The following is a 13,334-nucleotide window of genomic DNA, read 5'->3' on the forward strand; positions in this document are numbered from 1 at the left end:
CATTCACACTGATGATCTGACCTTTAAGTGGATTATGACCACAACTGCAGTTTTGTAATTTCACATGAGCTTTATCAAAAGCTGATATTGTCTGAATTTACCTGCAAAAAGTTAAATCTGAGCAAGTTTGTGTTAAACTGTTGTGTAAACCAGTATAACAACACAGTACCATTTCCATGACCTCTCAAATTGTTTTGTGTTTAGTGCCATTGGGAGTTTCATTTATAGAAATGTTTGGATAAAAATGGCCTCCGTTTTCCTAATGGTAAATTTTTAGCTAGCATTTTATCCTAAATAAACACAAATAGCTAGTAATTTTCACACTTTTTCCGCAATTTGACAAAATAAAAAAAATATTCACAAGTAATATTTACATGGATTTTCACCACACATTACATCTCAAATGTGTTCTACAAAAATTGGCCTTCAATAAAAAAATTTGGGAAAAATCTTGATTATGTTGGGGGTTTTATGTAAATATTTAATTTAACTTTTAATTGGTTTACATGAATCTAGTTTTATTTTCTTAGTTAAAGATTTGAAGAAAAATAAATACCCACACACGGACCAATTAAAAAATGTTTTAACTATTTTTGACTTATGTAATAAACTTGACTTGGGAACAAATTTAACAGTTTCCGTTTTCAAAGCTTACCGTTGTAAATTCATATTTCTCTTCAAGATGGTTATCTGAATTCTCATTGGAGAACTTTAAACTTTGTATAACTTCTCATGTCCAGGACCAGCTGTTTAGAGATAACTGTTACATGAATTAAAAGAGCTATCCCCATCTACACTAATGAGACGAGAGCGCCCTACTTTGTCGCGTCGCTTGTACTGGTAACGTTAGATGGGTGATGGGTGTAGTGGGTGTGTTCATTCCCTGCATTCAGTGCGACGTTTCTCACTAACAGTTTAAGATGGCGACCGTGCATCTCAGGATCGGGGATCTGGTTTGGTGAGATAACAAATTTAACTTTTTACAATTTAATTTCACGTCGAGGTTGAATACCTTTTCGAGCACGTGGAAGACAAATTATCGTGGCTGCAATCAATTTTTTTGTTAAAAATCGAGCATATGGCCCAGTTTATGTGTCGTCAAGCCAAACACTGAAACACCGAGAGAGCTTAGCATGCACGCTAACGATTACTTTCCATGCTCTTTTGGGGAGGAAAACACTTGATCTTAATGTGTTTAACGCTACAGGGGGGTTTCAACTTACTTTTAACTGTGTTTTTATATGAATACGGAATATAATACAAGTTTAAGTGCAGTTAAGATGGTTGTTTGCTGATGGGATCGAAACGGGTTACGCTATACACTAACGTTAGCTAGCTAGTTTCGAGGCACGATAGCTTTCTTTTAATAAAACTCTCAATCGAGCCACAGTCATTTAAAACACTAATTTCTCCTCTCAATATATTTTCAGGGGTAAGCTTGGACGCTATCCACCTTGGCCAGGAAAGGTGAGACCTGTGCATGTAAACGATTGAGTTGAACTTGTTTTTCCTGTGGTCAGCTATTGGATGATGCATATAGAGGTCGAACCAACCGGCTGTGTTCAAAACCTAGCTATCTTAAAAGAGTTTTTGGTTGCTATTAATCAAACCAAAGCAAAAATGCTCCAAATTAAACGTTCAAATGTGTAAATGAATTATGTTTTATGTAGGCAGCTTGAGATACAGTTACTGAATCAGTAGACTATTGTGGATAATGTTTATTTACTAATCCCCAACCATTGTGTTTTCAGGTCGTCAGTCCTCCAAAGGATCTGAAAAAGCCAAGAGGCAAAAAATGTTTCTTTGTCAAATTCTTTGGGACTGAAGATCAGTGAGTAAAAAAAAATTTATGATAGCCATCACTTCCTCTTGTTTGCAGAGGTTTTGAGAGTTCAAACCAAGCAGATGTTGACTTTTGATATGCGTTGCCATTTTAGCGCCTGGATTAAGGTAGAGCAGCTGAAGCCGTACCACCCCCACAAAGAGGAGATGATCAAGATAAACAAAGGCAAGCGCTTCCAACAGGCTGTTGATGCAGTTGAGGAGTACCTAAAGAAGGCCAAGGGGAAAGATCAGGTTAGTATGTTCACAAATTTAAAGGTAGGGTAGGTAATTTTTTTGGAGAGATTGTTTTGAAAGCATAAGATCCCACCCTCCCTTCAGAGCGCTCTACAAAGCCACACCACCTCCAAAACACATGAACACGCACAGCAAGGAGCAAACAAAAGTGTCACGAGAGACTGCGTTAAATGACCTAATGTCTCAAAGCATATAACATTACAATAATAATGAACATAAACAACTTAAAGAGCTCTGACCTGTACTGCAAATTCATTTCGGCGTTGATTGTGTTGCCATTGAAACGCATAGATTTGAGTCACAAACCACTCCCGAGTATAACATCACGGGTTTCCGTCTCTTCCAAATTACAGTAGTTATGGTGTGAACTCAGCATAAGCTCGTTGTTTTGGTTCAGGAGGAACTATGGCTGCTGTCTCAGTTGCAGTGCTGCTCGGTGACTGACGTCTGTCTAACTCATAGCATGAAATGCGCTGGTGACGTGTGATGTCTGCGCAAGGAGGGTGCACGGCGGTATGAAAATACATACGTTGACAGGCAAGTAGGGCATCGTATCGGACCGAATACAATGATTGGACGAACATTTTATGGTCCTATGCCTTCCACAGACGAGATGCAAATCAGTACATATAGAGACCACTTAGTGATTGCTATCAGGATGTGAAGAGACTTTCAACCAGCATAATAAAAACTGTTACTGGAACAAATCAACTACCCTGCCTGCAAAGACCTGTTTCCACCTGGTATTATGATTGGTTTTCAGTGATTCCCCCACAAGTGGTCTGTGAGACGCATACTATTTGGTATTAAATGCATTTCAAATGTGACCATTGTTCGTATGTCCTCAAGATGCTCCCCTCTTATTTCATCTCACTGTACATCACTTTCGCGTGAGCACACGATTACTATTGACTGAACGGCTCGTGTTATGCAGATTACAAGGATCGGGAAAGGATGAAAATAATAAAAAAGCAGCTACGATTTCAACCGTAATTAACATGTTTTGGTAAATGCAGTGAAATTTGAATTAGTGTGCTTTCTCTCAACACGTCCCACAATGATTACGTATCAGGCGAGTAGGCAGTCTGTTTGATTCACGTTCTATCACATGAGCCTCTACACTACCAAAGCAATCTGGTTAAAAGTGGACAAGTTTAAAACGTTTTAGACTAATTTATTTAGCACCGCCCACTTGTGATAGGATTGATAAACACATCTTAATACCAGGTGTCAACAAGGCCTATAAGAACCACATGGTCTGCTGTTTTTGTTTTTAAAGGGGTAGTTTGCTCAAAAATGTAAATTATAATTTACTCACCCTCATGTTGTTCCAAACCTTTGACTTTCTTTCATCTGCGGAATGAAAAATTAGATCTTTCGAGAGATGTCTTTTTTTTTTTGTCCATATTATGGGTGTCAGTGAGCACAAAGTGTTTAGTTACCATTACCAACATTTTTGAGAATAACTTCTGTTCCACAGAAGAAAGTCATACAGGTTTCGAACAACATGAGAGTGAGTACATTTTCATTTTTGGGTAAAATGTTACTCTAAAGGGCCTGGTTTCACTTAGTAACAGGACATCAAGACTCACTTTTTTCTTTTTTAACAGCTGATATTAATGTGCATTTTAAATGTCACCACTTGTGAGCAGATTGAGGATCAGATTCACGACTCGCAACACCAGTTTGTAACTGTTAAAAAGCATATCACGGAGACAGTATGCTGTTGTTTTCAAATAAAAATTAACAGTATATAAATCTCACTGTAAACAGGATGTTTTGAACAGAATGTTTGTCATTTGTTTAGTCAAGTTCCACTATTAACCATACTGTATTATTTGTTTTGTCCAGGATTACCTGCGAATCTGAGCGATCAGATCACAAACCTAAACCTTTATTTAATGTTGTCCACTTGTTATATGATTGACACCCAGAGTACATTGGTACCAGGTGTAAAAAGGTTCTTTGAAATTGTAGCTAGTAGAAGTGTTTCAGCAATAATTGCTCATGTTGCATAAAACTTTTTGTTTTACAGACACACTCTGATGACAAAAGCAAGTCAGATAAAGGACGTAAAGCAGCTAAACCAATGAAGATCATTGAAGAGGATGATGAAGACGCCTTTAAGGGTGGCTCGTCGGACAAGGTTGGGAGATAATGCTTTACCATTAAATGGTACTGTGGAGGGCAAGGGTTAGATCATAACCTGACACTTTTTTTTTTTTGGTCAGCTTCACCAAAGTCCTTTGCTAAGGCCATTTGCTGTTGCACCTGCTGTGGAGTCAGGTTACAATTGTATGTTTTGGTATCGGAATTGTCAAGTGGGACCCACCCATTCATTGAGACTGATGTCATCTTTTGCAGTGCGACCAATGCATCCACCTTGTCAATTTTGACTGGGTAGAGATGCAGCTATTTTAGGGCTTTGTTTCATGAGATAAAGCCATTCTGTACACAAGGTGAATGTGTCTCTCTTTCCCTTAAGGAACAGACTGATTCTGACCCAGAGCCATCCTCTGTACAACGGCTGGTCGCTGGAACAGTATCAGGATTCAAATGGGAGAGCAGTGTAGGTTACTTTCACAGTTTGTTTCTGCACTTTTATGGGTTCTTCACATAAAATACCCTTTTTTTTTTAGTTAGCAGTAAGACTTATCCACGGTTGGTTGATGGAGTTAGGTGCAGTCACAGCTGTGAATTTTCATAGCAACTGCATAAACACATCCAATAAGGGTATTTTAAGTCACTTAAATTGAGCTGGTGTGAAAATACCCAAATTTTTTTCCTTCACTGTATAGTTGCACCTTCCACCATGTCACTTTAATTAGTTGCAGATTAAACAGCTCTCAGGTCGGTAAGTCTCTCTGGAGAATAGTTTCCAATTTAACTCTCTTCCATTATAGCCAGTAAAGGATGACCCACATTTCCATCACTTTCTGCTCAGCCAGTCTGAGAAGGTAAGGAGACAATTTTACTGGGATGCTAAATGATTTTCTAGTTAGTGCAACCTTACCCCTGTCTCTTGCACATTGCACACAATGGCTGCTCTAATAATCTCTGAATAATTCCCTCCCCCAAACTGCTTCTGGCGATGCTATTTGGCCAAATCTGCAGCATGGCAGTTGTACTGAATTTGTTACTTATCAGAACAGAGTATGTTGTTGTTGAGCTTATTGGTTGACCCTCTAATCATGAGCTGACGTGTACTTCTTAACCTATTTTTGGCTATGGTTTTGAAGTCATGTGTAAAAGGTCTTTGTCTGGGCTGTGGTCAGGGTCCAAAATGAACACTTATTTTACTACAGAACTCTACATGGCTAAACATTTACACTTCCAATTTGGGGTCAGTAAGATTATTTTTTTTTTAAATGCTTTCATTTAGCAAGAACACATTAAATTGATCAGAATTTACAGTAAAACATTTAGAATGTCACAGATTTCTACTCCAAATAAATGCTGTTCTTTTGAACTTTCTATTCATTAAAGAATCCTTAAAAAATTAAGAAATGTTTCTTGAGCAGAAAATCATCATATTATAATGATTTCTGAAGGATCATGTGAAACTGGAGTAATGGTGCTAAAAATTCAGCTTTGCATCACAGGAATAAATTACGTTTAAAAAAAAAAATATATATATATATAAGTAATTTTGAATTGTAATCATTTCACAATATTATTGTTTGTGTTATTTTTGCTCAAATAAATACAGCTTTCAGCCAGCAGAAACGCCCGGCCAAGTTACTCTTGTGCTGCTGTTCATGTGCCAGTTATACTAGCAAACTGTTGAAATGACTCTTCCTTTCCTCTTGGCACTTCCTCTTCAGAGGAACATTTCTTTCTTGCTTGTCCTTCTGCCCTTTTGCTTTCAGGCGCCACAGTCAGAACAAATTGATCTTAAATTTATATCTCCAAAAAGGAGACACTGAGATCTTAATTGCCTGAGGCTTTTCTCAAAAAATTTTCATGTAGGCTGTGTCAGCCGTTTTCTTGCCCTGTATAAGTTTCAGTTAAACTGAAACTGAGCATGATAACTTGATTTTCAGTTCCTAACACTGGCTTTGCTCCTGGCTCTCACATCAGATATGGCAGTATGAGCCGCGTGACATGACAGCAGAGGATAATATAAGTGCAATCCTTACAGGAAGCTGGCAGAGTAATAAATAACATGCACTTAAGATCATTTGTGACTGTTGGGCCAAAGGGTTTCCACCTGGTTTTCCTTCCCTGGATCTACTTGGTGTTTTCACCTTAATTTGTATCTAGGATCCTTTGAGTGCAAGACTTTTTGCTCTTTCTAGAAAATCTGAAATGAATGTTGAATTGACTTTGATTTACAAAAAAACCCTCCCCTTTCCTTACAGCCAGCTTCATCAATGGAGCCCATCACCAAGCGTTTAAAGATAATCGAGGAGGTGAGCACTGCCTAGAAATTCACAGCTTGCGGTTTCTTCAATAACCTGATATATTAGCCGGCTAGAATTGCTTAGTAATTGTACTAATTTTGTGTTTTATTTTTGAAAAGGACACAAGATCAACATCTATTCAAGCAGCAGACAGCACAGCCATCAATGGCAGCATTACTCCTACAGACAAAAGGTAATAAAGAATCATATTTTAGTAGTGTTTTTGTTTTTTTGCAGGTCGCGCGCAAAGTACGGTTCGGGTATTGGTAAACACAATGACCGCTCACCGCCGTCAACGTTTTTTGTGCCTCTGATTCATGTCTTCGTGTCACTCCGCAAGTAGTCCATTCATTTGTCACGATGGAACTTCAATCAAAGCAGAGCTCCACCAAAGTGCCTGCGCTTGTTGCGGAAGGTTATCTAAAGTGTGCTGAGAATTTTGGACGTGTGGGGCGAATTATTTATTTTCTTAGCTGAAGCCGACAACGGGACAAAATAAATGTAAAGAGAGACATAGTGGAGTTCCTATTTTCGTTTTGACAAGTACAATAAATTCTGTAGTCTACCCCTTACATAAAACTCCCCCGACATGGTTAGAAAATACTGCCTCTAGAGCCAGCTGCACTACGAGAAAATGTCATAGCATGATCAGAATAGCCTACGGAAGCCCTGAACCGCAACGAAAAAAGAAAGAAATCCGTAAAAAGAAAATCTAGCATTTCGAGATTAAAGTCAAAACATGTCGAGAATAAAGTCGAAACAGTTCGAGAATACGGTCTTCCGTAGATGTTGCATGTGTGCTTGCCGTTGTTTGCTGCACACCGTATATGCTTGAACGCCGTATATTTTCCTGCTTTTTTGTCCTTTGCCAATCACACCTATGATTAACTGATGTTCTGCAACAAGAATTTAGGGGTTTTTTTCCCCTCGCGATTAGTCTTTCCAAAAATCATGGCAACGGATGTTGTTAGGTTTACGTATATCCCAGCCACTGCACTGGCCATTATTTTTAATCGAAGGAGACGTTGGTGTTATCCACACATTAATGGTAAGGAAAGCCCCTTATTCTTGGGAGCGGCACATATGAGGTGTTTCTCCCTCCTATCTGCTTCAATGTCTTGATAAATTGTGGCATTTCTTTGTTTAGAATCCAGTATTCCCGTAATTCTTTTCTTTTAATGAGTTTAACAAAGAACTGTCTTGTCTTCTGTCCAAACATACTGCGCCTTCTTTATAGAATTATCAACTTTTACGTACGCCAGGTGACCTGTAAATGCGAAAAAAAAAAACTGTGTTCCTTATTCGATTGCCCTGAAAAACCACCTCATGCGAGCGTATAAACTTTTTTGCGAAATTGACGTGTTTTCATTGGGCATATTTTCAATTCGCAATTTCAATTTGCAGGGTAATGGAAATTGATGCGGCTATTGTTATTTTAATATTTATACACTAATATAGTGTTCATTAATATTTTGAATGAGATTTTATTTAAAAATTTTCGTTTTAACTTTTTATTTTTAATACTTTAACTTCTACTTATTTCAGTTAGGTTTCAAGGCAATATTTCTCATTTTTAATAATAATTAAATAAATTTTTTCTTTCAATATTTATACTTTATTTCTGTATTTTTTTATTTATAGTTTTTGTTAACAATAACACTGATCGCAATCTTCATTTCAGTGACTCTACATTCTTAAAATCCCCAGACCTGTTTTCAGTTTGTACAGAGCTTCCTGTACTGCTGATATCACCGTGTTCTGCTGAGCCGTGTTTTGATTGCATGCAAAAACAAACGCTCTACGCAACCAGTGTAATTTGATTAACAAACAAATTACTCTAATGAGCAGGTTCATTTTAGAGAAAATACTGTGTAGCCTGAATCTGAAATTTAAGTTTATTTCCTATTTAAACTTCACCTAAATAGTTATACTGATAGTACCTATAATGTTTGTAATGTAGTTTATTTGTTCTCACAACAGGATAGGGTTCCTTGGACTAGGACTGATGGGAAGTGGTGTGGTTTCTAATTTGTTGAAGATGGGGCATGTTGTGACCGTTTGGAATCGCACTGCAGAAAAGGTACAAACAGAGGGTTTTAAATATAGTCACTTTCTGAAGTTACACTAAGTCTGAATGATTTTTCAACTTGTTTTTCATTCTGCAGTGTGATTTGTTCATCCAAGAAGGTGCCAGATTAGGACGAACGCCTGCAGAGGTTGTGTCCATGTGCGACATCACATTTTCCTGCGTATCAGACCCAAAAGCTGCCAGAGATGTAGGTCAATGTTTTGTAAATGGCTCTCTTTGTTTTCAATCTGTCAAGCTGCTTTTCTTTGGTTTACATATACAGTGTTATTTCTGTTCAGCTTGTGTTAGGGCCTAGTGGAGTCCTACAGGGAATCAGACCAGGCAAATGTTACGTGGAGATGTCCACGGTTGATCCAGAAACCATCACAGAGCTCTCACAGGTAACCAACATCATCCAGACAAGTCTGTCGGGATATGAATGGAGGAAGTCTGTAACTAAGGTTCATTTTAATATGTAGGTCATTACGTCCAGAGGCGGCAGATTCCTAGAAGCCCCAGTTTCGGGCAGCCAGCAACTTTCCAATGACGGTATGCTGGTCATTGTTGCTGCAGGAGACCGTAGTGTTTATGAAGATTGTAGCAGCTGCTTCCAGGCAATGGGGAAGACGTCTTTCTTCATAGGTACTGCCACCTTTCGTTTGTGGCGTGTGGCTGTATGAGATTGATGTTATGTGATGATATTAACTTTGTTCTCTCCAACGAAGCAGGGGAAGCAGGAAATGCTGCAAGAATGATGCTGATCCTTAACATGGTTCAAGGCAGTTTCATGGCAACCATCGCAGAGGGATTGACCTTGGCGCAGGCCACAGGACAGTCACAACAAACATTCTTGGATATTCTTTGCCACGGGCAAATGGCAAGCACGTTTGTGGACCAGAAATGCCAGAGTAGGTTTGCTTGTAAATGTTTCAAAGATTCTACTAAACATAAGTGATTACAATGAAGTATTTTGTTGATCTTTATGCTAGTCATTTATGATAGTAGTTGTCACAGAGTTAATAGTAGTTATAAGTTGTAAGTTGCTGCCTTTGAACCCTCCTGCCTTTAACCATTTTCTGTAACGCGGTGCTGCTCGGAGATTGTAACCTTTTGTCAAACTCTGCTATTTAGTCATCCATTGCGAAAAAATTGAGGAACGTTGCAAAACTTTTAGACTATTAGAATCTAGATGCAACACTATGACAATTTAACCTTTGGAACTATTAAAATTATGCTGTCACTAACGATTATTTTGATAATCAGTCGATTATTTTGATGATAACTCAAGTAATCATGTGGGCGCCGATAGCCTCATTGCGCTTCGGGCGACCTGAGTTTGAGTCCCGGCTCGTGGACCTTTCCCGATTTTTTTATTTTTTTATTTTTCTCTCTCTCTCTCTCTCTCTCTCTCTCTCTCTCTCTCTCTCTCTCTCTCTCTCTCTCTCTCTCTCTCTCTCTCTCTCTCTCTCTCTCTCTCTCTCTCTCTCTCTCTCTCTCTCTCTCTCTCTCTCTCTCTCTCTCTCTCTCTCTCTCTCTCTCTCTCTCTCATAAAAAGGCAAAAACGCCTTCTGAAATCTTAAAAATCAAGTAATAATTTTTTATTTGAGGTAATAAAAATACACCCAAGCAAAGACCTAAGCCTTTAAAATGACTTAAACTACATATATAGTAGAGGCAATAATAATTGGTTAAAATAAAGAATCAAAAGCAAGTAATCATATTGTTTTATAGAGCAACACTGTTAAAATACATAATATACATATTAGCAATCATCTTATGTACATGATGTATTATAACACATGCCTGCAGAGGGCACCAGGGTGATTGTTGTTGTTGCACTTTACCCAGCAGATAATTGTAATTTCCACTTTTAAACACTGTCATTTCTTGAACAAGAATATGTGGACATTAAACATGCAAACTCAGAGCGAAGATTTAAACTTTTATTTTGAAATCGTGATGAACATTTAGCATTTTTAGAAAACTATTGAGATGTTCTCCTGTGTTTGTATAAGTTTATACAAGATGATGAAATGGCACACATTGCATTCCCAGATGAACATTATAAGCAACCTAAACTCACAGCATATGCAGAAATGCTCATGTAAATGATAACAGTTGATGTGGAGCAGCATTTACTGTGAACGAAGCCGCTCTGACACACACGTAATCTTCTCGCATGTAAATGAATAATAAACCTGCTGGGCATATTTATTTAATTAAGTCCCAGCTTTTGTGAATTCACAATAGCACTATGCTATAGTATGGTTTTTAAATGTTTTTTATACATCGTGCAGCCTTTGAAAATGGTCTAATAATGCGGTTCATGGATTCTCGTCTGTAGAATGCTCCACTTCTGGTATTTTGGCGGTTACTCGACACGGGTAAATTGCAATCGAGGATTTTTTTTAATTCGAGTACTCCAATTTAATTGAGGAATCATGACAGCCCTAATAAAAAATACAAAAAATGACCTTATTAATTTATCATTTGATTGTTTCTTTGCAGATATCTTGCAGGGCAACTTCAAACCTGATTACTACCTGAAACATATTCAGAAAGATCTGAGATTAGCCATTTCAATGGGAGATTCGGTAAATCATCCAACACCAATGGCGGCTGCTGCAAATGAGGTAAGACCTTATTTTGGAGTGTCATCTGTGAATTAATTTATTGGACATTTTATTGTGCTGCTCATTTTCCCTATTTTTACAATTCGATTGCCTTTTGTAATCTAACGTTCATATGAAAAGCACCAATAATTTAACAACACGCTGAAATGTAATCATTCGCTAATCTCCAAATGAATATATTTTTAGTGGTTTATTTTTATATTATTTGGTGTGTAGTAGTAATATTGTATTTATTTTTGCTATTTATCAATATCGACCATAAAATGACCTTTATCAGCTTATATGTAAATAATCAGTAACATTAAAACCGTAAATGTTTTCTCAAGGGCTAAATGCAATTTCTGCGTATACTTCCATTAAAGTAATGTATTGTTTCATACTTCTGCAGGTGTACAAGAGAGCAAAAGCATTGGACCAGTCGGACAATGACATGTCTGCAGTCTACAGAGCTTATATTCACTAATCCTGTAGATGTCCTAGACCACAAACCTCACCTACTTCTTTGTTCCTCTGTCTTTCTCTTCTCTGCTGATGAATTTTGTTGGGCACCAGTGATATGTTTTCCCATGTATAATGGGATCTCTTTAGCAGCCTAATCTGAGCATTGCACTGACTGTAATATTGCTGCACGTAACACTCAATGGGAGGTTATTAAACTCCCAGCGAATGATTATTTTTATGATAGACTGTGCAGTGTATTATATCCGCATTTTGTTAAGGCTACTGCATACAATGCAGTGTTGTTTGAAGAGGCTAGGTTTTTATTTATCATTCATATCTTTACAAATTAATTCCCTCGTTGTAATTTTCGATGTTCAGAAATCTGTAAAGTATGAAGTTCTGATCACAAACAGACTTGAGGAGCACGACGAAGATAAAAGCCACTGCATTGCCTTAATACCCATATAAGATAGATGTATTTATTTATTTTATCTCTAAAGATCATCATCATGTCAGGTGCAATTTGGCTGTACATTTTATTTAATTTTTTCTCGTTTTTGGAGGTCCCCTGTTCACTAGTTATTGATTTTTGTTTTTATTGCCTTATCAGAAATGCAGTGTTTTTTTTTTAAGTTGGGTGTGTAACAGTAACTCAGAAGATCCTGAAATTATTTAGTTAATCCTAAAAATAGATTGAGTCTTGACCCCAATGGAACAACTTGTTTTCCAGCTTGACTACTTTAGGGTCGGATTTGTATCACAGATCTTCAACTGCGCTGTGAAAAAAATAATTTTGACATTTGAAGTTTTATTTTTATTTTACTTTAACGTTTTTAAATTGGGCTTCTCATATTCTGTCCAAGCCAGTCATCTGGCAAATTGATATGTTGCCTTTTGATTTTCTTGTAAATTTTAATTTCTGTTATGACTCATTAGAAAGAAAAATGTAAAACAGTTTCAAATATTGCTGCATTTTACCCCTAAATTATGTCTGCATTAGTTTATTTTAAGTTATAATTCAGTGGCGTATAATTTGGTCATTTTGGTATTTTGTTTAAAACTCAAAACAAATACAGGGTGATTAATTTTCTATAAATTGTTGTTCTGCCAAAAAAATAAAAAGACTTTGATTATGCTTGATTATAGATGAGAATTTTGTGATTTACTAAGGACTCTGTAAGATTAAGACGTTGTATATATCCCCATGAAAGGGTTGGGTTATTCGAACACATGGAATTACATGCTTTCAGTTTGACTCTACTGAATTTATTAAACATGGTGTCTTAATATTGTATGCTGTTCTTTTGTCTTAGCTAATGGGTTTATTTACTGTAAATGGTTTGATTTTTGTGGCTTAAACACAGTTGGTAATGACATACTGACAACTTGATTCCAGTTGTGCAAGGAAGGTATTGGTGTTATAATCGGAGTTATTTATAATTTCATGTAAATGTGAAATTTCTTTTCTTTTTTGTTTGTGTGGTCAACTGAACCCTCTGAATAAACAAACCGAACTTTCATGTCCATATTATGTTGTTTTTTGTTCACGAATAACTCTTTAACAATAATAATACATGCCATATTTATATATATATATATATATATATATATATATATATATATATATATATATATATATGCATGCAGTAACATTACATGTAATCTGGATTTCAAAAAATAAGTCCTAATCAGATTGTTACATTTGAAATA

At 36.9% G+C, this 13,334-nt stretch overlaps 1 protein-coding gene across 5 annotated transcripts; it reads left to right on the forward strand.

Moving 5' to 3' along the window:
• The first annotated feature begins 845 nt into the window (after positions 1-845).
• glyr1 (glyoxylate reductase 1 homolog (Arabidopsis)) lies at positions 846-13,148 on the forward strand. 5 transcript variants are annotated; one of them, XM_082163963.1, is made up of 16 exons: positions 846-958; positions 1,431-1,467; positions 1,752-1,831; positions 1,938-2,076; positions 4,115-4,225; positions 4,565-4,648; positions 4,983-5,036; positions 6,441-6,491; positions 6,602-6,675; positions 8,463-8,562; positions 8,648-8,758; positions 8,850-8,951; positions 9,030-9,192; positions 9,276-9,458; positions 11,059-11,183; positions 11,572-13,148. In XM_082163963.1, the coding sequence occupies exons 1-16, from the start codon at positions 921-923 to the stop codon at positions 11,644-11,646; spliced, it is 1,527 nt and encodes a 508-aa protein (XP_082020089.1). In that variant the 5' UTR covers positions 846-920; the 3' UTR covers positions 11,647-13,148. The 5 variants fall into 5 exon arrangements, with proteins under 5 accessions (XP_082020089.1, XP_082020090.1, XP_082020091.1 ...); XM_082163964.1 differs by having other exon boundaries at positions 9,279-9,458; XM_082163965.1 differs by lacking the exon at positions 4,983-5,036.
• The last annotated feature ends 186 nt before the right edge of the window (positions 13,149-13,334 follow it).

Source organism: Leuciscus leuciscus (genome assembly GCF_965113295.1).
Source record: "Leuciscus leuciscus genome assembly, chromosome: 1".
Classification (NCBI taxonomy): Eukaryota; Metazoa; Chordata; class Actinopteri; order Cypriniformes; family Leuciscidae; genus Leuciscus; species Leuciscus leuciscus.

Coding starts and splice junctions, on each gene's coding strand:
- glyr1 (XM_082163963.1), top strand. CDS start 921: ATGGCGACCGTGCATCTCAGGATCGGGGATCTGGTTTG. Junction 9,193..9,275: donor GAAGACGTCTTTCTTCATAG/GTACTGCCACCT, acceptor TCTCCAACGAAG/CAGGGGAAGCAGGAAATGCT. Junction 9,459..11,058: donor TGTGGACCAGAAATGCCAGA/GTAGGTTTGCTT, acceptor GTTTCTTTGCAG/ATATCTTGCAGGGCAACTTC.